The sequence below is a fragment of the Cuculus canorus genome, chromosome Z (assembly GCF_017976375.1).
Source record: "Cuculus canorus isolate bCucCan1 chromosome Z, bCucCan1.pri, whole genome shotgun sequence".
Taxonomy (NCBI): Eukaryota; Metazoa; Chordata; class Aves; order Cuculiformes; family Cuculidae; genus Cuculus; species Cuculus canorus.
The window spans coordinates 76,280,193-76,308,168 of NC_071441.1; the positions used below are offsets into that span (position 1 = coordinate 76,280,193).

The 27,976-nt window shown below is 44.2% G+C and overlaps 1 protein-coding gene across 3 annotated transcripts in view; it reads right to left on the minus strand.

Moving 5' to 3' along the window:
- The window catches only part of DYM (dymeclin), a 263,448-nt gene that overhangs the window by 198,121 nt on the left and 37,351 nt on the right, over window positions 1-27,976 (minus strand). For all 3 annotated transcript variants that reach the window (XM_009565789.2, XM_054054066.1, XM_054054067.1), the window contains exons 6-8: window positions 27,362-27,434; window positions 10,995-11,120; window positions 9,078-9,220 (exon numbers count right to left, since the gene is read on the minus strand). In XM_009565789.2, the coding sequence (XP_009564084.1) occupies window positions 9,078-9,220; window positions 10,995-11,120; window positions 27,362-27,434 (342 nt within the window). The remainder of the gene's footprint in view (window positions 1-9,077; window positions 9,221-10,994; window positions 11,121-27,361; window positions 27,435-27,976) is intronic.

A 27,976-nucleotide genomic window follows, 5' to 3' on the forward strand; every position in this document is an offset into this window, starting at 1 on the left:
GTCCCTACCCTAAAGAGCTCACGATCTACATACACGGTGAGGGACAGGACAGAGCAGCACGGTGGGGCTTGACACGAGAGAAGAGGCAATATTAGCAGAGCTCTTGTAGGGGGCCTACAAGAAAGCTGGCAATGGACTTTTTCCAAGGGTCTGGAGTGATATGATGAAGGGGAATGGCTTTAAACTGGAAGAGGGAAGATTTAGATCAGACATTAGGAAGAAATTCTTCACGCTGAGGGTGGTGAGGCCCTGGCCCAGTCTGCCCAGAGCAGTGGTGGCTGCCCCATCCCTGGAGGTGTTCGAGGCCAGGTTGATGGGGCTTGGAGCCCCTGATCCAGTGGGAGGTGTCCCTGCCCAAGGGAAGAGGTGGAACTGGATGGGCTTTGAGGTCCTTCCAACCCAAACCGTTCTGTGTTTTCTCTCAGCACATCACGAGCCTAGACAGCGTCAGGGAGATATCACAGAGAACTTAAAGACATAAAGCCTGAGAATGTTTAGTGAGAAATATTTTGCCAATGCCATAAGGTGGAGTGATGGCAGCCAAGTTTCCCCAGAAGCATCTGCCTCTCTGAAGGAAAGGAAAAAACCCTACTGTCAGCTCCCTGCAAACGTGTAAGTCTCAGCCGAGTCAGTGGAAGACTTCCAAGAGCTATCAAGCCCAGGACCCTATAGCATAAATTGCTCTCCTGGGAAAGGATGCTTTGCTATCATTGCCATCAGCACCTATGAAACAATCAGGGGTCCAAAGGAAAACTACAGAATCACAGAATGGTTTGGGTTGGAAGGGACTTTAAAGAATCATCCAGCTTCAACCCCCGGCCATGGACAGGGGCACCTCCCACCAGATCAGGCTGCCCAAGGCCCATCCAACCTGGCCTGGAACCCCTCCAGGGATGGGGCAGCCACCACTGCTCTGGGCAACCTGAGCCAGGGCCTCCCCACCCTCACAGCAAAACATTTCTTCCTAAGATCTCACCTCAATCTCCCCTCTTTCAGCCTAAAACAATCTCCCCTTGTCCTATCCCTGCACTCCTTAACCAAGAGCCCCTCCCCAGCTTTCCTGGAGCCCCTTTCAGCACTGGAAGCTGCTCTAAGGTCTCTTCGGAGCCTTCTCTTCTCCAGGCTGAACAACCCCAACTCTCTCAGCCTGTCCTTGGATGGGAGGTGCTCCAGCCCTTGGATCAACTCCTCTGGACTTGCTCTAACAGATCCTTGTCCTGGATAAGAAGACGTCTATGATCTACATTATGTGTCCAGCTGGTTCTAAATCACTGGTGGCTTACTATCAAAAATATGTTGCTGAAGCTTTTAAAACTGATCAAATATTTATTAAAATAATTGTGCTGCTCTTCTAGTTTCAGATCCTTGTGGCTGAAACCCAAGAGTCCAGTGCGTCTGGGGCCAAGGGTCACTACCAGAAGTGCTACTGCTGTGTCACTGTTCTACACTCTCACATCACTCAAGACCACAAAGATCAGTCAGAGCTAAAAAAAACCAACACAAAACACACAACATGATGTATGTCCAAGGAAGCACGCAAAAACTTGATGGCAAATACATGTGTGGCCTGCAGAGATTTATGCCTGAGACAATGTTTCTCTGCACTGCTGTAGTTAAGTCAGAAGACGAGCATTATCTCTCGAAAAAAGGCAATAAAGACTCTCAAAGGGGACATTCAGGCACTTGTTCTGACAGTAGCCCTCCCTAACTTCAAATCAGCTCCTACGGTCTTCACAGCAAGGATTCCGGCCAGGATGCAGCTGCCCTAGAACCCAGCTTGCCGGTCAGCTTTTGCAGATGGAGCCTGCCACACTTCTGCTAACACTCAAAGAACATCTGCAGCCACACGATTCGCTCTGGCTCAGACACATCGTTAGAGGAAGGTTCAATGTCTGGACGCTACCGACATCTTCATATTCAGGCAGGTTAAAATGCCACAATGACACTGTCACAGACTCTAAGCAAGAAGGGAGATGAAGAAATAGAAGTGGGAAAGAAGTCTCAGCTCCACATTTTCATTATGGTGAGCACAAACAGGCAATTAAACATTGACTAAGTACTGAGGAGACAGACAGGGTGGTAGTTATGTAGCAGATCATACACCAGATCTCTGACACAAGGTGAAAAGACTCTGGAAGGTAGAAACAATGAGCCTGAAGGATTTGTTAGTAGAAAAACAGCTTGGAAGGATGATAACAACAGACACATCATTAATAGCTTTTTGTGTCTCTCTAACTTGATGTTTTTTATTCTAGATGTTACAAATCGGGCTACATAAAATTGAAGAGGGAAATGATAATACCATAAAATGCTAAATATGAATAAATAGTTCTCTTATAAAGTTAAAGATATCTGTGCAAGTGATCCTATTAATCAGAATGTAGGATGAAAAAAAGAGGAATAAGCTATAGTGTATATATAAGTGACAGATGTACAACACAGGTCACAGGTACCTTCAAGTACACCGATGCTGAATGACATAGTCCAGAGTAAAGGACACACTTACATGATAGAAGTCATTCGGGGTCAGAAGTAATTATTCAGTTCCAACCAAGGAGTACAGACATGAGACAACAACTCATTACTGACCACTATACACTAAATTGGAACTGCTGGAACAGATCCAGAGGAGGCCATAGAGATGATCCGACCTTTGCTATCAGAACAGGCTGACAGAGTTGGGATTGCTCAGCCTGGAGAAGAGAAGGCTGTGGGGAGAACTTAGAGCAGCTTCCAGCACTGAAAGGACCTGCAGGAAAGCTGCAGAGGGGCTTTTTACAAGGACCTGGAGTGACAGGGCGAGGGGAAACAGCTTTAAATTGAAGGCGAAAGAATTAGATTAGACATTAGGAAGAAATTCTTCATGCTGAGGGTGGGCAGGCCCTGGCCCAGGTTGCCCAGAGCAGTGGTGGCTGCCCCATCCCTGGAGGCGTTCAAGGCCAGGTTGGACGGGGCTTGGAGCCCCTGATCCAGTGGGAGGTGTCCCTCCCTGCCCATAGGTGGAACTAGATGGGCTTCAAGGTCCCTTCCAACCCAAACCTTCTGCGATTCTATGATCCTGTGAATTCTTCGGTTTATTTTAATTGTAGAACAGCACACTGAAGGACCAGTTTAGGTACGATGATTGCTTAGGCAGTTAATGAAGATTAATCTGGTAAATCTGGTACTGCCTTTTCATCAGTTTCTTACAGGAACTACATTGTATCCATTACATCTATAATCATCTAGAAAGGAGAAAAAAGTAAGTCAATTAGATCATACCATTGCATTATGTCCTAAATATTGTTAGACTAATTAAAGTGGTGCTTTTTAAAAAAGCTTAAATGAATCAACTATTTCAAGCTGAGTGTGGTGAAACACTGGCACAGGCTGCACAGAGAGGTGGTGGATGGCCCTTCCCTGGAACCATTCAAGGCCAGGTTGGAGGGGGCTCTGAGCAGCCTGATCAAGTTGAAAACATCCCTGCTCACTGCAGGGGGCTGGACTGGATGACCTTCATGGTCCCTTCACAACCCAAATCACTCTATGATTCAATGAAATTAAACCATTTAAACTGAACATTTTTCAATTGTCTTGAGTAGATGGAACATTTTCCTGCCTTAGCACACCATCTATTCGACAGTTCCTCACTGTAACATTAATCTTATTTCTTGCAAAATAAAATTAAAACTTTAATCAAAGCATTAAAAAATTTTGTTTGCGCACGCAAAGTACTCTCAACTTGGTTAACTGCGGACCATGAACTGGCAAATGCTGATTACACTCCAAAGAAAGAGGAGGGGATTTAAAGCCAACAAAAATTAATAGTTTTGAAGGTAAGTTAGTTCAACGTACCTACGTGAACCAAGAAAAATTACCTTCTAATATATACAATCATAGAGTAGTTTGGGTTGGAGGGGACCTTGAATGAGGTCTAATCTCTTCTGCTTTATGCCTTCCCAACACACCACCAGAACTAGCAGCACTTCACAATTATTTTGCACACCTACAAAAAAAGCTGCAAAGACAAAGCAACATTGACTCATTATGCAAGAATGTCCTTTATGAAGTCACAAAACTAAAATTTCATTATTTCCCTCCTCATTCCAAACCCGCAATTGTTTGTTTCAAAGAAACACAGAATCATGGAATTGTTAGGTTGGAAAAGACCTTTGAGACCATCAGCTCCAACCGTACCTGTCCACTACTAAATCATGTCCCTAAGCACCTCATCTGCCCATCTTTTAAATACCTTCAAAGACAGTGAGTCAATCACCTCCCTGGGCAACCTCTGACAGTGCCCGAGAGCCCTTTCTTGAAGAAGTTTTTGCTAATATCCAATCTAAACTTCCCCTGACGCAACTTGAGGCCTTTTCCTCCTGTCCTATCTCCTGTCACTTGGGAGAAGAGACTAACACTCACTTTGCCACAGCCTCCTTTCAGGCAGTTGTAGATGCTGTAGGTTTCCCCTCAGCCTCCTCTTCTCCAGGCTAAACAACTCCAGGTCCCTCAGACACTCCTTATTTCTCCAGCCCTATCTACCAGAGGACAATAGAATGTATCTATAATTCAAACTAAGATATTCTATATTCAGAATGGAGAAATGTACTTGCACCCAGGTAACTTGTAGGTGCTCAGAGTACAAAGCAAGAAGTAGCTGGTGTGTGGATGTTGGCTGTATGGTTTCAGGGTTAAGAAAACTCATTTAAGGAAAGAAACAAACAGGCTACGAAGCATGAGAAGCAGGAAAAAGTTAACTGTGGGAAAGGGTAAACTTCTTCTCATATTGTGTATAATTATCACTCCTGCTGAATCACAAGGAAGGAAAGGGGTGGTGGATTTAAAATGCAGTGCTTAGAAGAGTTTGTTGATCTACTGCTGCTATGCAAGTGACTACAAAATATGCATTAAATAATACATGACTGTGCTATCAAGTTAAATAACTTCAAATTAACAAGTACAATAATTAACTTAGGCCCTGAAATTTCTTATGAAACATACATGATTTTTAAAACCAGGCTCCTATCTCCTTTCATCCTAATCAGACTTATTTCAGTAAACTTAGTTTAAGCATTATTTGGTATTTAAATGACACCGAGCCACGTAAAAGATAATTTTCAATTCTTCTTTCAATTCTTATCCTATAAAGATTACAAAATTCACAAAAGTAATACAACAGAGCAAACACCTCTAAGCTTTCCACATCTGCTTACTGCTCAAAACTTGGTTCTGTTCCATAAGAAACTACCAATTTGTGTTGCTGTCTTCAAATTTGTACTGCACTTTACCCATGTACCTGATGCTACGCAAAACAAAGGACTGCAAAGGGTTACTTCAGAGATATTACAGTTGGACAAATATGACATTTACCCTACCAATCCTATTGCGTCTGAGTTGTGTTGTGTCTGAGCACCTATAGTCCACCATCGTATACAGGCAAATAATCAGACACAAAAATAATAAAAAATATATCAATTTTCTAATACGATGCTGCACTTCCTTTTTTCACCCTTACCCGGAGAGATCATTAGGAAGTTCTTCAAAACGGCTCATTTACTTAAAGCTTTAAAAGAAGGCACTTAATTCACTGGGAGAAGAGATGGCACCTCAGGGACTCATGAAAGAAGCAACAAAATAAGCGTAGGAGTATGACAAGGGAGTTGCTAAGGGAATGGTTCAAGAGAGCAGAGGGAATGGAACTGTAGGAAGAGACAAGAACAGATGTAAGCTCAAACCTTAAGAGTTTGCATTAAGAAACGCAAACTCAATGCACAAGAAGTAAAAAGTCAGGGCAGGATATGGTATCGGAGGAGCTACAGAGGAAGGAAAGAGCAATGGCAGTCTGGGTAGACTTTACAAATCAATCAAGTAATGAGGAGAGGAAAAAAGCTGTTTTGCCTGTGGCAGCACTAATGCAGAATGATCCTCGAGTGTGACTGCAGAGATCAGACCCATAAGGAGTAAAGTCATCAGGCAAGCAGAGGCATCAAAACACGCAGCGAGAGCTGCTCTCCACTCGCACGCGAAGGTACAAACCTCATATTGAAAATGCTTCGGAAAAACATTTTAGGAGCAATTTTCTCCAGCAATTGAAAGCAGGAAGAGAATGTACCTGTTAGGAACTCTCAAATAAAAAGGTTGTGGGGAACAATTTAATTAGTTTCTCTTCTCTGTTTAAATGAACTCCAAACCAAGCAACAGCTTCCTGATGCATTTATGTTACAGACACAACCCAACCACTGCAGTGGTCTACCCTGAGCCTGTAAACTGAAAACCAGAGACGAGACGTGTTCCGGCAGCACACTGAGCTGTGAGTCACCTCGTCTTACACAGAACCATAGAATCACTTGGTTGGAAAAAACCTTTGAGGTCATCAAGTCCAACCATACCTGTCCACTACTAAATCATATTCCTAAGAACCTCATTTGCCTGCCCACCTGGAGAAGAGAAAGCTCGGAGGAGATCTTATAGCGACCTTCCAGTATCTGAAGAGACCACAAGAAAGCCAACGAAGGACTGTTCACAAAGGCTTGTGGGGATAGGACAACGGGCAATGGGTATAAGCTGGAGAGGGGCAGGTTTAGACTAGACAAAGAGGAGAATTTCTTCATGCTGAGGGTGGGGAGGCCCTGGCCCAGGTTGCCCAGGGAAGTGATGGCTGCCCCATCCCTGGAGGTGTTCCAGGCCAGGTTGGATGGGGCTTGGGCAGCCTGATCCAGTGGGAGGTGTCCCTGCCCATGGCAGGGGCTTGGAACTAGATGATTTTTAAGGTTCCTTCCAACCCAAACTATTGTACGATCTTTTAACCCCCTGCAGGGATGGGGACTCCACCATCTTCCTGGGCAGCCTCTGCAAGTGCCTGAGAACCCTTCCAGTGAAGAAACTTTTCCTGATGTCCAATCCAAATCTGCCTTGGCACAACTGGAGGCCATTCCCTCTGGTCCTATCACCTGTCACTTGGGAGAAGAGACCAGCACTCGCCTCGCTAAAACCTCCTTCCAGGCACTTGCAGACAGTGATAAGGTCTCCCCTCAGCCTCCTCTTCTCCAGGCTAAACAACCCCAGGTCCCTCAGCCGCTCCTCATAACCCCTGTTCTCCAGACCCTTCCCCAGCTCTGTCCCCTTCTCTGGACGCGCTCCAGAGCTTCAATGTCCTTCTTGGAGTGAGGGACCCAAAACTGAACACAACCAGGAAAGGAGGCAATGTGTTCAAAACAAAACACAGAGGCGGTGATGTGTTTCAGCTCTGCTGCACGGAGCCGAAGACGTGCGCTTTTACTGCCTCCACGAGGAGGTCCACGTGCACTGTCACAGGCTGTAAAATATTTTCTGGCAGACCACTTGCGGCCTGAACTTTAATATCCCTTACGGATACTGCCGGTGAATAGGTTTCACGAAAGAGCAAAATAAATACTATCAGTTTTAACAGTAACAGTCTTGCAAAGTGTTAATTAGTTTATCAGGGAAAAAGAAAATAACACAAAACTTTATGATTTGCAATATATTTTACTCTTGTTGTATGGAAACGAAAAACCCTTAAGAAGAATTCTTACATGTAATATATACACCAATAAAACACATCTGGTGTGAGGAAGAGAGCAGCCACCAAAAAAAACACAGTATAAAGTATAATAAATATGAAAAAGCTTTTTCTTAAAAAAAATGATATCGAGTCTCTAGTATTGTTCAGACAATTCCTCTCTATAGCAAAGAGTCCACCCACCAAAGGTCAGAATCTCATCTTACTGCTCAGGAAAAAACATTAGTCAACATACTGGTAAGGGCACGCACTACAATGTGCTACAAAAACTCATATCCAGGTCACTTCCTTACATCACAGAATCCTTGAGGCTGGAAGGGACCTCTTGAAACCACTCAGTTCAAACCTTCTGATCAAGCAGACACAGAGCAGGCCATCATATCCACCGAGCAATTATAAGAAACAAAAAGGTGCAACTAGAAGTATTTCTGACCACATTTCAAGTGACTTGAAGCACAGAGTTTATCAAATCAGGCACTGTTTATTTAGTTGGTTGTTTTTTTAATGTCTCAGTTGTGGTTTGAGTTAAATCAGAATCAGTTTGCAACTTTAGCTCAGTGTCGTCTGAGTAGCTGCATTTTCTGAGAGTTAATGCCTGTGTTCCAGACAGGCTCCTCTCCAGCAGCGACCACACGGGCACTGGGATGCAGAAAGGCCCGGACTTGTGCTCATCCCTACACAAACCAAGGCCGTCCTGGACCAGGAGGAGCCATAAGGGAAAGGGGGGAAAAGGGTCACACCTGCAGGGAGGGGCGGACAGGAGAGGTGACCCCAACCTGACCAACAGAGGATTCCAGCCCATACACCTCATACTCGGGGTGAAACTGGGAGATCACAAGGGCCCCTCTCTCTTCTTCGATGGTTGATGTCCAATGAGGACCTCATCTGTCTGAGATCTGTTTGCCCCTGATCCCAGATCCGTGTGTTTTCCTGGATCCAGTTTTGAGCTCGGCTCTCTCCTCACCTCAGACCCTTCCCCTCGCGTCTGCTCTGCAGCATCTATGGTGACACACAGTCAGCGAGGGCTGGGGGCACAATTCCATATATTTTTATATATTTCATACTATCATTACTATTACTACTACTACTACTACTTTGATTATTATTATTGTTGTTGTTGTTGTTGTTGTTATTTTAAAGCTGTAGTTTTCGATTTCCAGACCACAAGTCTTTTCCTCTCACTTTCCTTTCCCCCTACTCTGGGAGAGGGACGGAATTGGGAGCGCAACCACTCGTTTTTAGCTGCTGACATTGTCTGGGCTGGAGCTAAACTATGACATTTAATAAAAGAAAAACAGGGACTAAGTGCTACTTCCAGCACGTGCTGTCCTGCATATACCCCTGTAGATATAATTCCATCAGATTCTAACACATCTTGAGGTGGACCACATGCAATTACAACGCAAGCAGACCTGTGGACAGCTCTTCCATACCGAGTACACACACTGGTATTGCTTGTTGAAAAAGAAACGGGCTTCAGGAGTGACTGTGAGAGAGGTCACGTAGAAGGCAATACTTTGTTAGGTTTGAAACATAAATTACAGAGAATAAGACTCACTTGCCACTCCGGATGCAATTCCATAAAGCAATCCTCCTCCATCCGTCTGCTGCTGAAAAACGTGGGTCCCTGGAGGAGGGCTCCTCTCTTGCCTGATGAAATTATACAGTAAAGTTTTCACAAGCCTGCTGGTGTACGGGAGGCTGAAAAGGAAGAGAAAACAGCTTCAGTTGACTCACGACTTGCAAGATCTGGCACCACAAAGCCCAGGCAGGGTGCAAACGCTAGCATTTGGCATGAAAGACAGACAGTAACAACTCTCCCGGTGCTGAGCAGACTGGAAAGGGGAAGAACGCCAAGGCCTTGCCTACACAAAGCTGCACTGAATTCAACAGGGCTCTGCAGGAACACATTCAACAGCGCATCATGTAAACCAGATTTTGTCTTCTTTTTTTAATACTGCTTTTAAATCAATCATTTAATTTGTGGAATCCTTGTACTCTTTTACCTCAAGACACAACTGGAAAAATACACAAGGCAAAGGCACACATTTGTTTAGTTTTCGTTGCATGCTTTGGTTATGTAGGAGAGGTAACAACAGTTTCATTTGCAAAGACCAACGAAATGTCTAACCTCAATTCAATGATTTTGACAAATGCACATAACAGTTGTAGGATTTAAATACAAAGTTCCAGTATTTCCATAAAAGAGAAAGATTTCCATAGAAACAGAGTTGGTTCTCACTCCCGTATACTTCAGAATTGAACAGAGAGGGGCTGTGTTAGGATGAACTCCAGTCCCCTCTAACCAGTGCCCGTCCAACTCTTCACATTGCTCTGGATTCCCAACCACCAAATTACAGAATCATGGAATGGTTTGGATTGGTAGGGACATCAGGGCTCATGAATTTCCACCCTCCTGCCATGGGAGGGACACCTCCCACTGGATCAGGTTGCTCCAAGCCTCATCCAACTTGGATGGAATTTGAGGCTCTACATGTCTCCTGCCTTCAGTTGCTCTGCCCACACTGCTGAAGGCCCTGGTCACCCTGTGACCCTGGGCTCCCCCTATCTGGAGCAGTACATCTCTCATACATTGAGTAGAAACTTCATCAAACCAGACAGCAGATACACTTACCAAACATCTGTCTACATGGAATTTAAAGTTGAAAGAGGATGAACAGTAGCTTGCCCAAAATGCGTAAAAGTCATCATGAGAATGCATTTAAACAAAACCACCAACTTGCCAGAACAAGTGGTATTACTCACATGAGCAAGATTACAACTTGATAAGTATTTATATAATGAAAGAATCACGAAGGTTGGAAAAGACCTTTAAGCTAATCCAGCCCAACCATAAGCCCAACACCACTGTGCCTGCTAAACCATGTCCCAAAGTGACACATCTACACCTTTTTTGAACCCCTCCAGGGATGGAGACTCCACTCTTCCAATTGCTTCAGGGATGGAGGCTCCACTTCCACCACTCTTTCAGTAAAGACATTTTTCCAGATATCCAAACCTACCAATGTTTTAAATCCCTCCCGGGATGGGGACTCCGCAATCTCTCTGAGCAGCCTCTGTCAGTGCCTGAAAACCCTTTCAGGGAAGGAATTTGTCCTGATGTCTAATCTGAACCTGCCCTGGTGCAGCTTGAGGCCATTTCCTCTTGTCCTACTGCCTGTTACTTGGGAGAAGGGACCAGCACCCACCTCACCACAACCTCCTTTCCAGGAGCTGCAGAGAGCGACAAGGTGTCCCCTCAGCCTCCTCTTATCCAGACTAAACAACCCAAGGTCTCACAGACACACCTCAGAAGTCTTTAAAGATATTTGCTTTCAAGTTCTGTTTTCTTTTGACCATAAGGAATTTGCTATCATAATGCATTTTGCTGTCTTGTTTCCAAGCACAAACAGTCCAAAGAACCCATTGGAAGCATCTGCTTTGCCATTAGGTGCCACCCCAGAACACAACATACCATCGACCTTGCATCAGGTATCGGTGAATGACGCTCTCTCGTAGAATTTCTTTGTGGAATAATTGGCAGGAGAGGAAGACTATGAGAGTTGTCACAGCTTCCAGGGAGATGCTGTATGTAATATCTCTGCAGGAAAAAAAACACAAACACCAAAAAGATTTATCTAAAAGGTTTGTTTACAGTCTCAATTTCGAAGAACACTTGGTATCTTCACCTGAGATTATACACGGTTTAGTACAGTGAGTTTCAACTGGTAACAGGTAAGCAACGCATTAGAAAAAGCTAGAATCATTTCATTCTACACTTCATACACTTCATAATAGCATTTGCTTTGATATGTCGAAGGACGACACAATGTAAAACCATAGAGGTATCTCCCAGAGCTCCCAGCTGCAGTTTTCAAACTACACGTCACTCTAAAAATAACGTATCTCAGAAGTGTGTCCCTTGTCCGGTTACATAAAATGGTCACAAAACCATCTTGCTAAGTCGGGGAAACGTCTAGGTAGCCAAACACGCTCCACCTGCCAGGAAAGGTCATCCCTAAGAAAGGAATATAATACATTAGTGCCAGTTTAAGTGTCAGAAATGCTCAGGGTATCAAGATACTACACACATTTAGAATCATAGAATCCCTAGGTTGGAAAAGGCCTTCGAGATAATCAAGCCCAACTGTACTTGTCAACTACTAAATCATATCCCTATGCACTTCATCTACCCACCTTCTAAACACTTCCAGGGACCGTGAATCCATCCCATCCCTGGGCAGCTTCTGCCAGTGCTTTAGAACCCCTTCAGTGACAAAACTTTCCCTGATGTCCATTCTGAACCTCCATTGGTGCAACTTGAGGCCACTCCCTCTGATCCCATCACCTGTCACTTGGGAGAAGAGACCAACACCCTCCTCGCTACAACCTCCTTTCAGGCAGTTGTAGGCAGTGATAAGGTCTCCCCTCAGCCTCCTCTCCTCCAGGCTAAACTCCAGTTCCCTCAGCTGCCTCTCATAACCCTTGTTTGCCTTGTTGAACCTCAACCCGTTGGACTCAGCCCATGGATCCAGCCTGTCCAGGTCCCTCTGCAGAGCCTCTCTACCCTCAAGCAGATCAACACTTCCACCCAACTTGGTGTCATCTGTGAACTTACGAAGGGAGCACTCAATCCCCTCATCCAGATCACGAATAAAGCCATTGAACAGAACTGGACCCAACGCTGAGCCCTGTTCATTTTTAAACAGTATTTTTGAGGTAACAGTGATGTCTAAAGCAACCACAGCCAATCCCAAAAAACGCACTGTAATGGTTAAATGCTGACATTAGATAGTTTAGCAAACCTCATTAAGTTAAGAATAATTAGGAAAGGCTGTGCAGCTAAATGGATGAGAGAGATCCACTGTACTTGTGCTTTCTGTTCCTTGCCTATAATGACTTTGTTACACATTTTTGTTTTAAAAGGAGAAAAAGAATTACATTTACCTCCTTAATGACTATTAAATTCAAGACTACATGACACCTTTTAAAACACAATTAAATAGCCTGGACATCAGCCAGTACCATTCTTGACCACTTTTATCTCCTCCAAAAGAAGGAGATGTTGTACTTCACTTCGTAAGACAGTACCGTCCTCTAATCCATTACATAATTATAGAATCCTGGAACGGTTTGGGTTGGAAGGGACCTCAAATCCCATCCAGTTCCAACCTCCCTGTCATGGGTAGGAACACCTCCCACTGGATCAGGGTGCTCAAAGCCCCATCCAACCTTAGAAAGATAGTTTTGAAGTCCTTATAATGCTTCCTCTACAATTTATTTTCCACAATGTGCTTCACAATCCAATATTATTAAGCTATAACAGGTGTCCAGCACCAGTTATCGGTATTTTTTTGACCTGGGACCTACTGGTAGCACAAAATCCATTTATAATTCTCAAATACAAAGACTTTATAGTATCTCTATTTAAACAAATTATCAGCATCAATGTGTATTTAAGCAGCGATGCTAAGTTTTTCTTTCTTACAATGTCACGTTCCAAAAATTATATTATTGAAGTTAAAACAAGTATAAAGACAAAACTAAGTGCTCTTTCTTGTAATGACAAGAAAGGGACAGGATGAGGGGAAATGGGTTTAAGCTGATCTACGTAATGCAGATCATAGACATCATTGTATCCAGTACAAGGATCTGTTAAAGCGAGTCCAGAGGAGTTGATCCAAGGGCTGGAGCACCTCGGAGAGGAGAGGAGAGGAGAGGAGAGGAGAGGAGAGGAGAGGAGAGGAGAGGAGAGGAGAGGAGAGGAGAGGAGAGGAGAGGAGAGGAGAGGAGAGGAGAGGAGAGGAGAGGAGAGGAGAGGAGAGGAGAGGAGAGGAGAGGAGAGGAGAGGAGAGGAGAGGAGAGGAACCTTAGAGCAGCTTCCAGTGCTGAAAGGGGCTCCAGAAGAGATGGGGAGGGGCTCTGGATCAGGAAATGCAGGGATAAGATGAGGGGGAATGGCTTTAAGGTGAAAGAGGGGAAATTGAGATGAGATCTTGGGAAGAAATGTTTTGCTCTGAGGGTGGGGAGGCCCTGTCCCAGGTTGCCCAGAGCAGTGGTGGCTGCCCCATCCCTGGAGGGGTTCAAGGCCAGGTTGGATGGGGCTCTGAGCCCCCTGATCCAGTGGGAGGTGTCCCATGGCTGGGGGTGGGACTGGGTGGGCTTTAAGGTCCCTCCCAACCCAAACCATTCCGAGATTCTACGAAAAACTACGGCACCATCTCTCTTGAAACAAAATAAATTAACCACAGAAAAGACCAGCTGGAGTAAAACTCTTCATTAGTCTCAGTACCAGGACTGGTGTGATCCTTCACCAAAATGAACAGGATTTGGAATAATCAATCTGATTTTTAGCACACTTGAGGACTTCAGTATTCTCAAATGTGGTGCCAGAAATGTAGTAGATAACATGCATTGATGAAGAGGGTCAGGGAGAAGAGTTTACATGCATTGCAGCTGAAGTTAAGCTCTTCCGGGCCAGAGTTTCTGAGCAAAGAGCCTGCTGGTTATTTGATCAACCTCAAGATCAAACGCAGATCACAATTTCCTGGATCGAAGTCCACACAATCAAGCTACCTCAGACAGAAATACGTTTTTGAAAGTGAAGGTCATGCAAACTCACTGGTTTAGTTTTTTCTTACATGACTGGAGCGTTTGTATCCATTACTTTATAGGTTACATGTCAGGAAGAGACACGCTGCTCCAATAACATTCTTCCTTAAAACCATGAAGTAAGTTTTAATTACTGTTAATTTCTGTGAGTTACCTGACTTTTTGCCTACTACAGAGGAAGTCAGCCAGGGTAAATGCTGATAATTAGATCAGGCCAGAGGTTACACTGTGATCTGGTTCCACTGCAAATTCACCTCAGTCAGAAGCAAGGTGAACAACATCTCCTCCCTCCCCAAAACTGTGATGCTTTGCAATCCACTATCCACATCCACCCCAAGCAAAGCAGGAAAGACCTATACATACTCATCATTAATAAGTTTAGCCATCAGCAAAAAAAAAAAAAATTGACATATCTGTCTATGAAAATAAAAAAAAAAGCTTGAAAAAAACACTTTTTAGCTATAGCATAAAAAAAATTAAACCAGATACTTATCATTACGAAGGCTAAGAATACAAGAATAATGTGCCGAACCCTGAAGCGATGAATGAAAAGGCTGACTTAGTGAGGTGCTTCAACATCCAAAACATTCCAGAGGGACCAGGACAAGCTGGAGAGGTGGGACTGTGTGAACCTCTTCAGGTTCAACAAGGCCAAGAGCAAAGTCCTACACCTGGATCAGGTCAATACGTGCTTTCACTACGTGGGGGACGACATGATTGAGAGCAGCCCTGAGGAGAAGAACTTGTGGTGCGGGGGATGAGAAGTGCCATATGAGCCACCACCGTGTGCTCACAGCCCAGAAACCAACCGTGTCCTGGGCTGCATCCAAAGCCGCGTGGCCAGCAGGGAGGGAGGGGATTCCGCCGCTCTGCTCCGCTCTGGGGAGACCCCACCTGGAGTCCTGTGTCTGGTTCTGGAGTCCCTAACATAAGAAGGACATGGAACTGTTGTAATGGGTCCAGAGGAGGCCATGGAGATGATGCGAAGGCTGAAGCACCTCTGCTCTGAGGCCAGGCTGAGAGAGTTGGGGTTGTTCAGCCTGGAGAAAAGAAGGTTGCAGGGAGACCTCAGAGCAGCTTCCAGCGCTGAAAGGGGCTCCAGGAAAGCTGGGGAGGGGATCTGTACAAAGGCATGGAGTGATAGAATGAGGGGAATGGCCTTAAATTGGAAGAGAGAACATTTAGATTAGACATGAGGAAGAAATTCATTGTGCTGAGGTTGGGAGACTGGCCCAGGTTGCCCAGAGCAGTGGTGGCTGCTCCATCCCCGGAGGTGTTCCAGGCCAGGTTGGATGGGGCTTGGAGCCCCTGATCCAGTGGGAGGTGTCCCTGCCCATGGCAGGGGGTAGAGCTGGATGGGCTTTAAGGCCCCTTCCACCCCAAACCATTACATGATTCCACAAAAACAGCTGGGCTACTTTTCTGCGAGGAAACAAACTGCAGATTCTAGGATGCTTTTTGTCCATCTCAATCACTCATTTATTTGTTTTTCTGACAAACAATGCAAGTAGCAGAGCAAATTTGAGGAGACATTATAAAATTCTTTTCTATTTTTATAAGATTCAGTGTAAAGAAATAAACAAAGAGGTTACTGTAATGTGTTAAGTAGTTGGAGGGGGGCAAAAAAATCTGCTTTCAATACCCTTACATAACTAAAAGGAAAAAAAAACCCTAAATACAGCTAAGGCCACACAGCCCCAGACAGTGAGTATTTCCAATTTTCTTGCTATTCAAAACCTATTAGGGCACATTTAACTGCAGAAACATTCCACTCAACTCGTAGAATCTGTTCAAATTAGATCTGCTCTGACTTAAATGCAACCAGAGACCTCGTACCTGTTACCCTCCACTACTGTTACCCTTAATTTATCAGCACAAGGATAAAGCACATCTATTCTCCCCACCAAGGGTCAAATGTACAGCTTTCTGAAACTCAAGCATTTCTAAAGGGTCACAAGAACTACCAGGAACCTCTTGTGTAACTTCAAAGAAAATACTGTTTATACTGGGAGACTACAGAATAAGGGGGGTTGGTTTTGATTTTTTGTTTTATTCAAAGCTATCGGCCATACAGAATGGCTTTGCAAGGAATTTATGCTGATCTCCAGCTTCCTCTGAAAACTGTTTGCTTCCAGATAAAGAGGAAACTAGAAATAATGAACTTGTGTATCAATTACATGTCAAAATTATGTACCTATTTACTTCAGAAAAACAAAAGAACTGCATGATGTTTTGGGTTTCTCTGAATTTTTCTTTTTTTCCCCTTCCCAAAAGTCTCATAAAACACCCAAAAATTCCACAGAACTCAGTAAAATCTCATGCCCCAAGCAAATAGGCTTCATAGGGCAATGGGTCAGAGCACGCAAAGCTTGGGTTTATTTTTTTGTCCCTCTGAATTTTCCCGTTTTCAGATTTCAATAGTTATTCTCATTATTATCCTCCTCTTCTCTCTCTCCTTCCCACTGGAGGATCTATTCCCATGTCAGGTGGACAACCTAATAGATATTCTTCCTTTGCTCCACTTAAGACATACTTAGAATCATGGAATGGTTTGGGTTGAAATAGACCTCAAAGCCCATCCAGTTCCAACCCCCTGCCATGGGCAGGACACCTCCCACAGGATCAGGGGCTCCAAGCCCCATCCAACCTGGCCTTGAACCCCTCCAGGGATGGGGCAGCCACCACTGCTCTGGGCAACCTGGGCCAGGGCCTCCCCACCTTCAGCGTGAAGAATTTCTTCCTAACATCTAATCTAAATCCGCCTTCCAATTTGAAGCCATTCCCCCTCATCCTATCACTACAGGCTCATCAAGTCCAACCATCAGCCCAGCACCATTATGCCGGCTAAACCACGTCCCCAGGTGCCACGTTTACAGGGGTTTTGAGATCTCAAGGAACAATGACTCCACCACCGCCCTGGGCAGCCTCTTCCAGTGCTTCACCACTCTTCCAGTAACTAAATTTTACTTAATATTCAATCTAACCATCCCTCGGCACAGCTTGAGCTCATTTCCTCTTGTCCTATCACTATCAAGAACACATTTTTCTATTATTTTGTCTGCATGAACTGTACCAAGGTTTCACCTTGCCTTTTTACAATGTTATTTCAAATATATCGGAGCCCTGATACTGCATTTCAGTTCTAAATGTCTGAAAAAGAGGTTTATGTTCAAAACAGTAATCTTTAACAGAAACAGAAGATCTTCTTTGTGGTAGAAACAAGACTAGAGCAGCCAGTTCAGGCAACCTGTGGGAGCGGTAACTCTGCCTGCACTCCTATCAAGTACTCACACTCAACAGTACCACACAGAGAACAGACCCACACCATGACACATGTTTGGGTTCTGAGGTGGATTTCTTCTGAGCTACAAAGAAAATGCTGGGGACTGAAGCAGACCAAAACACAAAGATCACAACAGGAAGGTCATCCGTCAGTCGTAGCCTGTGGGAAAATAGAAAAATCCAAATACTCTTGTCTGCTCCTGCAGACTCAAGCAAAAGCAACAGGAGCAGCTGGTAGCAGTATGATGGCACCAGCATCTCATGTACGTAAGCTGGTAAGGGGACAGGTATTAGTGGAACTCCTGTTTCCAAATGATGAAATTTCCCCCCAGAGAACAAGATCTATGACACTGTTAAAACCTCAGCTCCCCAGTGTTCTGGCATCAAGATGATGGATCACCTCGATGGAACTAGATGATCTTCAAGGTCCCTTTCAACCCAAACTATTCTATGATTCTATGATTCTATGGTTCTGTGATCTGCTTTTCCCCTCCAAAACCACGTGGATGATTTTCTAACCGCATTATCTACCAAGAACTTCAACAACCTATGTGTCACCGTCCTGCTGCTTTGTTCACGAAACCACTCAGCTTTGTCCTCTGCCTTCAGGAGAGAGGTGTGTGGAAGAGGAACCAAGATGAAGCATGGAGGAAATCCGTTGGAATATCTCAGCTAGGAGCTGCAATTACCACTCTGAAGGCACATGCTGCTGAAGGCACTTTAATTACTCAACGAAATGTTACTTCTATACTTTAGCAAGCAGAGGCTGAGAGCTCATAAATGATTTCACACCTACAGAGCAAACAGGCTGAGCAGTCAGAAACAAACCTCTGACTTTCAGCTCACACCAACAGACCAAACTCCCTCCCCGTTTAAATATTTTCCTGAACTTTCACCCAGCCAGAGCTGCCTACTCTGAGTATTAAAAGGTTAAAAGGTAACTCGTTTTCTAGTTTAGGAGAGTTGCCAAAAGGGCTGATTCATACAAAAACTCTCAAATCATACAGGAACCAGGTTTCATTTCCCTGCTTCCTCAGGGCTCACCAGAAAGGTGAAAGAGGAGTCATCACAGAGAATAGGATCAGTTTGGAAAACTGGAAAGCAAAGAGAATATCTGGTTATCGGTCTCAGGATACAAGTATAACAACTCAAAGTGAACACTGTCTTTCCTCTTGGAATCACTCTTGATTTTACACCCGCTGATGGCACATAATGTGGCAGCCGATGTAAACTGTGCTTATTACAACCAACTCCAAACATTTTGGAGACCAGAGAATGATAGAATCACTTTGTTGGAAAAGACCTTTGAGATCATCGAGTCCAACCATAACTCTCCACTACTAAATCAGATCCCTGAGCACCTCATCTACCCGTCTTTGAAATCCCTCCAGGGATGGGGACTCCACCACTTCCCTGGGCAGCGCCTGCCAGTGCCTGAGAGCCCTTTCTGTGAGTTTTTCCTACCGTGTAATCTGAGCCCACCCTAGCACAACTTGAGGTCACTCCCTCTCATCCGATCACCTGTCACTTCGGAGGAGAGACCAACACCCATCTCACTACAACCACCTTTCAGGGAGAGGTAGACGGTGATGAGGTCTCCTCTCAGTCTCCTTTTCTTCAGGCTAAACAATCCCAGGTCCCTCATCCGTGCCTCATAACCCGTGTTCTCCAGCTCTTTTCCCAGATTCATTCCTCTTCTCTGGATGCACCCCAGCCCCTTGGATAGCCTTCCCAGAGCAAGAGGCCCAGAAGATGTACCCAAACAGCTACCTCAGACCACTACAGAGACCTGGACAGAGCTAGACCACAGGAATCATGTCCTGTGTTCCAATCATGAATCTGCATGAAGGGTAGACCTGCTCCACAGCCTTTCTGTAACACTGCCTCTCAAGCGCACTGGTTTCAAGGCTAAGCCATATTGACAGCTCAAGGCCAGGTTGGATGGGGCTTGGAGCCCCTGATCCAGTGGGAGGCGTCCCTGCCCATGGCAGGGGGTGGAACTGGTTGGGCTTTGAGGTCCCTTCCAACCCAAATCATTCCGTGATTCTATGATGCAGTGGCAGCAATGGTCTCTTTGGTGCTCATGCTTGCCTAGGCAACGGAGAAAAAGGCTTCTGCCTATCAGCCTGGTCACTGTCACCGATTTGAAGCAGTCTGTAAAATCTTAAGGTGCCAAAGAGAGACATGCTTTATTTCAATGACCAGCTGTCTTTGCTGCCCACACCAGAGACAGAACCCAAATTCTAGCAAGCAGGTGGTTTTAAGATGCATTCGGTGAAGAAAGGGACGAAAACTATAACAGAGGAAGCAGATTATTAGGAGCTTGGATATCACAGAATCATAAAGGTCGAAGAAGACCTCTAAGCTCAACCAGTCCAACTGTCAGCCCAATCCCACCGTGCCTACTAAACCATGTCCCCAAGTGCCACTTGTACACAGTTTTTAAACATCCCCCATGTTCCATCGCTGCCCTGGGCAGCCTCTTTCAGCGCTTCATCACTCTGTCAGAGAAGAAATTTTTCCTAATATCCCATCTAAACCTCCCCGTGGAGTTTTAGAGTGGAATATACAGCATAATGCGTGATGAACAGTGCTGACCTCTGACATTATTCTGTGCTGTAGGAATATAAAGTTTACTACAAGTTGAAAGTAAGTTACAGCCACCTTAGTGAAAAGACAGATGACAGAGAAATACCAACCTAAAATAAAAAACTATATTAGAGTAGAAATAGAACAGAGAAAGGATAAAGACCCTTCCCCTTAGGACCTTTAGACACTTAAAGAGACCACACATCTGCCACCAGAAAAGAGAAAAGGATATAAGAGTGGTGAAGAAAATCTTCCAAAGAAATAAGTATTCTATATTTCCTGCACCATCACACGGTGCAGCAGCAACTAAAACCCTCTTTGTATTCATCACATCATTCTTACATAGAGCACAAGAGTCTTAAACTTTGAGGATCTTCAAAGTGAAGCAATATAAATCTCTTCCAGTTTGGATATTTTTGCCAGCTTCAACCTAAGTTTCAAGAGATGGACGTTTCCCTTTGAACATTAAACCTGCCAAAAATGCTGAAGTCAAACAGTTCTTCAAATACTGGAGCTACTACAATCTTCTTAAAGGTCCGCTTTTTATAAAGCATTATTCTGAGCTATTGTTTTGAAAGTAGCCAAAAAAATAAAATTATGCCACAAAAAGGAGAGAAAACAGGTTTTTAACCTCTTTGCTGCTCACAATTTGCAAGGAGAAAAATCCTGAGTGTTTCTCATCATCTGTACATGGCATTGTTCCTATACTGATTCCACAGAGCTTTATAACCAATTACATTGCCCTTCTTAAACATTCAAGTTTTAAGCTCCCAGGAAATTCAGCAAGCATCCTTAAATGAGACAAAACATTGCCCAAACAGTGTTGTTTAATACCTTCATCAATGATATAAGCAATGTGATCAACTGCAGACTCAGCAAGTTTGCAGATGACATCGAGCTGAGTGGTGCAGGTGTCACACCAGAAGGACAGGATGGTATCCACAGGGACCTGGACAGGCTGGAGAAGTGCGGCTGTGAGAACCTCATGAGGTTCGACAAGGCGAAGGGCAAGATCCTGCACTTGGGTTGGGGCAACCTTCACTATCGATACAGGCTGGGGGATGAAAAGATTGAAAGCAGGCCTGAGGAGAAGGACTTGGGCTGCTGGGGGATGAGACGCTCAACAGGAGCCAGCAACGTGCAACTTGGGCTGCGTCCAAAGCAGCGTGGCCAACAGAGCAAGAGAAGTGATTCTCTCCCTCTGCTCTGGTGAGACCTCACCCCTGAGTCCAGCTCTGGAGCCCTCAGCACAGGAAAGATATGGACCTGCTGGAGTGAGTCCAGAGGCCACAAAAAAGATCAAAGGCCTGGAACACCTTCCCTGTGAATAGAGGCTGAAAGAGTTGGAGTTGTTCAGCCTGGAGAAGAGAAGGCTCCAAGGAGACCTAATTGCAGCCTTCCAGTACTGAAAGGGGGCTTATAAGAAAGATGGGAAAAACATTTTAGCAAGGGCTGTATCAATGAGACAAGAGGTGACAGTTTTAAACTAAAAGAGAGGGAAAGGTTTGCACTAGATACTAGGAAGAAATTTTTTACACTGATGGTGGTGAAACACTGGCCCAGGCTGCCTAAAGTGGTGGTGGCTGCCCCATCTCTGGAAACATTAAACATCAGGTTGGATGGGGCTACGAGCAACTGGTTCCAGTGGGAGGTGTCCCTGCCCATGGCAGGGGGTGGAACTGGACGGGCTTTAAGGTCTCTCCCAACCTAAACCATCCTGTGACTAAGGCTTAAATTTGGAAGCAACTAAGATTGCAACCAAAACCAACTGTAACTACAGAAAACAATGGAATGTAATAGAAGTATCAACTTCTCCCAGCACCACTGGCTGCTAAGTAACAGTGATGTAACTGGATCACAGCATGTCATTTTTCAGCCATACGCATTTATAGTTTCTAACGAAGTGAAAATGTACCGATAACAACCAGATGTTCGGTTATGTACACTAGCTCTTAACAAGCTGCTGAAAGAAGCCTTCATAATTTAAACCTCTGGGAGCTTTATCTCGCAGCAAAACGCTAGCGAGAGTTTCTACATAAAAATTATGCAGTTAAATACTGAAGTTGCACCTTTTTGCTGACTGCGCAGTTTTAATCATCCATGCACATTCGTGAGTGCTAACATCAACAAAACCGAGGAAAAAGCAGGGTATCTGTAACACACCCAAGGGAGCCAGAAATCAAACATCAACACAACCTAACACGAGTGTTATAAGAGACTGCAGAAGCCTGGCCCTTGAAAAGCAATAATGCTATAGTTTCTATAAAACACCTTAATATTAAACATGAAAACTTTTTCCTTGGCATTTTGTACGATGCAGCAGGGCTTTCTTTTTAAGAGTAATTAAACATCTTTTTAATAACTCTCAGGTACAGAGCTGCAATGCTGCGGAGTCTCGCGGTCCCTGGTACAGCCCACTGCAGCTATGCTGAGCGTAACTGCCTTAAAGGACGTTTGCTGTTCCCAAACTAAACTAACTCTTAAATTCATCATAGACAACTCCTAGATACACTTTTGCCATACTTTCTCTACAGATTTTCCCAACAAAAAGCACCACATTTTGGTTCCATGGTTATAGTTGGGTAATGGTTCCAAGCTGCAAGAGGGGAGATTGAGATAAGATCTCAGGAAGAAATGTTTTGCTGTGAGGGTGGGGAGGCCCTGGCCCAGGTTGCCCAAAGCAGTGGTGGCTGCCCCATCCTGGGAGGGGTTCAAGGCCAGTTTGGATGGGGCTTGGAGCCTCTGAATCCAGCAGAAGGTGTCCCTGACCATGGCAGGGGGTGGGACTGGATGGGCTTCAAGGTCCCTTCCAACCCAAACCATTCTGTGATTCTATGGGATACAGAGAGGTGAGTAATAGATTTGCCTTCTCCCCCATCTCAAACACCTTCCAAATTCATTTTCAGCTGGACCACCCAAGTATGCCTGTAGGATACCTTGGAGGCAGACACAAGCTCATTCTACCAAAGCTTCAAGCTCAGGGACCAGGAAGCGTTGCCTGCGGTCGGCAAAGACTCAAGACTTCGTGAATTCAGGGCCCATATAAAGCCCAAAGTCCTAGACTTGCTTTTGGCCAATCTGGAACACGGATGAAAACTACGTAGCTGCCTGCAAAATACCACACACAGGAATCCTAAGCTCTGCTCCCAACAGTGCCTGTCATCTTAAATATACTCCTTCACAACATGATGCTCAGTGATGAATAATGTCATAATCACAGCTGTCTCACTACTCTATAATCATAGAATGGTTTCAGTTGAAAGGCACCTTAAAGATCATCCTGTTCCACCCTCATTGCCATGGGCCGTAGCTACACAGCCTCACCCAGCAATGGTGCCCACTCCTCAGTAACACATTTGCACAAGAAAGAAATTAGGACATCATATCTGAAATTATATAAACAGAGTGGGGAAAAAAATTAGTACATCTGAAGCACGCTGCTTTCATCAAGAAAGTACCTGACATTACATCAAGAACTATTTTTAGCCTGAAGAGGAGGCTGAGGGGAGACCTCATCACCCTCTGCAGCTCCCTGAAAAGAGGTTGTGGTGAGGTGGGTGTTGGTTTCTTTTCCCAAGTGACAAGTGATAGGACAAGAGCAAATCGCCTCAAGTTGTGCCAGGGGAGGGTTAGATTGGGTATTACGAAAAAACTCTTTAGTGAAAGAGTGATGAAGCACTTGCAGAGGCTGCCCTGTGAAGTGGTGGAGCCACCATCCCTGGAGGGGTTCAAAAACCATGTAGACATGGCACTTGGGGACACGGTTTAGTAGGCACAGTGGAGTTGGGCTGACAGGGTCTTTTCCAACCTTAATGATATCATGATTTCAAAAGCAAAGACTGCAGGACTGTAGCACTCTGCTCCAGCATTTTGAACAAGGAGATGGTCTTCGATGCTTTAAAAATAATCTTAGTATTTCAGTGAGGGAGACAAAAAGAATCTTAAACTGGGGTATAGAGGAGCAATATATTTACACATCAGCTGCCAGCTGCATCCACTCCTCTGTGGAACCACATCTACAAATCCCAAGGGACACACAAATTGTGACGATCCTCTGTTATGGCTATTGAATGCTCCTCACAGAAACTTTGCTGTTCTGAATAACGCTTCACAGACAGGCTCAGCATGCAGATTTCAATGGTCTGTCATAACAAAAAATGCATCTTTAATAGCAGCTTTGCAGACAAGCACTCTGTTAGCAGTGCCACTGTAAGCTGCCAGAGCTGCCTGTCCTGTAGCAAGGGATCCTGCTCCAGAAATCAATACAAGTTTGAATATTTCATGTTTTCCACTCTGACAAGCTATTCTTTCCCAAAATTCACATACTAAGCCTGTGATTTGCTTGATTTATTCCAGCTTTATACAGACAGAAATCAACTACTCCCTTGATACAAACTAGGGAAAGAATTTATAGTGTAAATCTGATCAGGGAGAGGGAGGAAAGTAAACTCAATGCTTAAATAATCCTGATCATTCACCTGAAAAAGAATAATATTACATCAAAGAAAAATGTTTCAGCCATATAACATCTTTACGAAGAACAGAGTTGAATTGCATATTAGAGAAGGCAAGTTTCTCCATATCTCATTTCCCCAGCTCCTACTTTCATGACGGTTTCAATACAGGCTAAGAGCAGCCCTGAGGAGAAGAACTTGGGGTACTGGGGGCGAGAAGCTCGACATGAGCCAGCAATGCACACTCACGGCCCAGAGACCAACTGGATCCAGGGCTGCATCCAAAGCAGCGCGGCCAGCAGGGCAACGGAGGGTTGGATGATCCAAGGGTTAGAAGCACCTCTGCTCTGAGGACAGTCTGAGAGAGCTGAAGTTGTTCAGCCTGGAGAAGAGAAGGCTCCGGGGAGACCTTAGAGCAGCTTCCAGTACTGAAAGGGGCTCCAGGAAAGCTGGAGAGGGGCTTTTTACAAGGTCTTACAGTGATAGAACAAGGGGGAATGGCTTTAAATTGGAAGGGGAAGATCAGACATTCGGAAGAAATTCTTCACGCTGAGGGTGGGAGGCCCTGGCCCAGGTTGCCCAGAGCAGTGGTGGCTGCCCCATCCCTGGACGTGTTCCAGGCCAGGTTGGATGGGGCTTGGAGCAACCTGATCCAGCGGGAGGTGTCCCTTCCCACGGCAGGGGATTGGAACTGGATGAGCTATAGGGTCTATTCCAACCCAAAGTATTCCACAATGCTATAATTCTATGATATGGGGATAAAATTGTTAGTGAAAGCATTATTACATTGTTAAGCATATTATACTGGTAAACGAAACGATAATATACACTTTCGTAAGTGTCAGTATCGTATTAATAATTCAGTAATATGATACTTCAGGAAAAATTTAGCTAAGAAAGCCTATTGGACAAAAAAATCCAACTTTCCACATTTATCTCTTACTAAAAGTGTGCATGTTTTTGATACAGCAGAACATTAAAGATTATAGACAGGCTTTATAACTCTTCCTTTTTTAATAAGCCATTTTTATCACTGTATTATATAATAAAGTAAGTGCTTTTAACAGCTACTTCTGTTGCCAGCAACCACATTCACACCAGAATAAGAGATGCTGACAGGTTCAGTTGTTGAAAGGGGTTAAGAATGAACCTGCCTGCAAAGCTTTTTCTGCCAGAAAGACAGAATAAATGACACTGGACTCCACACACACATCAGGACTTCCAAGAAAGAAAAATAAAACCCGGCAGGATTTATGAACTTGCAGATATATGGCAGTCCTTTCACCCCTTTGTACTTCCTCTAATCTGCTCCAAACAAAAAACCTATCTGTTCCAGGAAGTCCTGACGAGCTTTGCAGAATGACACTCTAAATCATGTCACCAATTCATTACGCACAACCTACCCGAACCTTCATGTAATGTTGACAGAGTTGTATTTAATGAGAGCAATGTTTTAAAAACTATTGCATCCTTGTCAGCTTTCCAACCAAAAGAACGATCCGAAAAAGCAAATCATCAGCAGAGCTATATCTACACTATAACAGATGATACAAAACTCTTCTAAAGCTGTTATGCTTCAATTGGGGCACCACGTTTTAAGCACAGGCTATAATGCGATTTAACACAATAGATGCTGCTAATGCAGCTTTTGGTAAAGTTTATCTTGGGGAAAAAGAAGTTAAAAGTTATCAGGACACATGTAGAAAAACATTTTTATTTCCAAAGAACAAAGTAAGTTCTCCTTCCAATAATACTGAATTGTGTTTCACGACACATATCCCATTGGGATGCGGAACAAATGTATCTCAGAAACAGCAGATGCATAAAAAAAGACATGTAAACAAATCTGGAGATCTACAGAAACATTCCACATATAGAATCATAGAATCACTGAAGCTGGAAAAGACCTCTAGGATCATCCAGTTCAATTGTCAGCCCGACCCCACCGTGCCTACTAAACCAGGTCTCAAAGTGCCACATCTACACAGTTTTTTAACCCCTCCAGGGACAGAGACTCCAATACTGCCTTGGGCAGCCTCTTTCAATACTTCACCACTCTTTCAGGAAAGACATTCTTCCTAATATCCAATCTGAACCTGCCGTGGCGCATCTTGAGGATATTTCCTCTCATTCTATCACCTGTCATTTGGGAGAAGAGATCAACAACCACCTGACCACAATCTCCTTTCAGGGAGCTGCAGAGAGTGATGAGGTCTCAGCCTTCTCTTCTCCAGGCTAAGCAATCCCAGCCACTCCTCAAAGCCCCTGTGCTCCAGACCCTTCTCAAGCTCCATTCCCCTCTCTGGATGCACTCCAGCCCCTCAAGGTCTTTCTTGCAGTGAGGGGCCCAAAACTGTCACACAATCACTTCCCTGCTCCTGCTGCCCACTTCGTTTTTGATACGAGCAATTTATCATCTCTACTCTCTTCTCCAGACATCAGTTGACTGGTATTTCAGAAATTAGTATTAAATAACGACTTATTTAGTGCACGTGCAGTTCAAAAACTCATACAGTTATATAAGAGGAACTCTTGGTTGCACCTTGTTGCATACTCCAGAGAAGAAGCAACATCTCCAAGGTACCTTTGCCTGCACAGCACAACCATTTCTAGGCAGCAGTCAGCAAGAAGTCTCTGAGAGCTGGCAGAGGTACCTGAAACAAAGTTCTTACAAAATAACACAGGACAGCTTCTATTGATGGTTTGACCTGGGTATGAGACGGTGACTATATATATCTTCCATATTCAGGGCAGGTACTGGCAGGAGGTTGACATTATCAGTACCAGACCATCACACGGAGCATTCAAATACAAGTATTCCAACATTATAACTCAATTGCTTTCAGTTTTACACTCTCCCAAGCGCTCAGCTTATAAAATGAGGATGAAAATAAAGTCAACTTACAATAGGGGAATTTCAACAATGAGCTGGATGAGGCAACACAGCAACTCTTCTATGAGGTCTTCACACTCTGTTCCTGAAAGGAAGCATACCAAAGGTTTTCTGGATTTTCATACACCAAAATAAAGTATAGATTTAAGAACGAATCCATACAAACCAATATTTTAATTAAGGTACAAACAGTAGAAGAGAAATTCTATCTGTTTAAGGTGCTGGCATTGTTAGCTGCCATAGAACCACTCGCGATTATCACCAGAAAAAATGGTGATGCTAATCCTTTTATATACAAAACAAGTAACTAATAACAACTGGATAAATAAAAAGAGATGACAGTATACGTTAATATTAAGTACATCAAGTCTTACTTTACTACTGACGTTCCTGTTAAATAGCATTATTACTAACAGTTGAACTAATCGCTAGTGACTTCTCACTAGTCTGCAGTTCAAGTTTGCTCTTAGAATTCCCTGTACTCTGTATATTCCCCACCCCTTTATTAATCCTCAGTGAAGAACAAACAGAGACAGAGCGAAAACATAGTTTTTATTTGTCTAACATACACTGAACAGTATTCTAATTGTGGATCTGTCTAATGAACGCAGCCTATATCACACATAA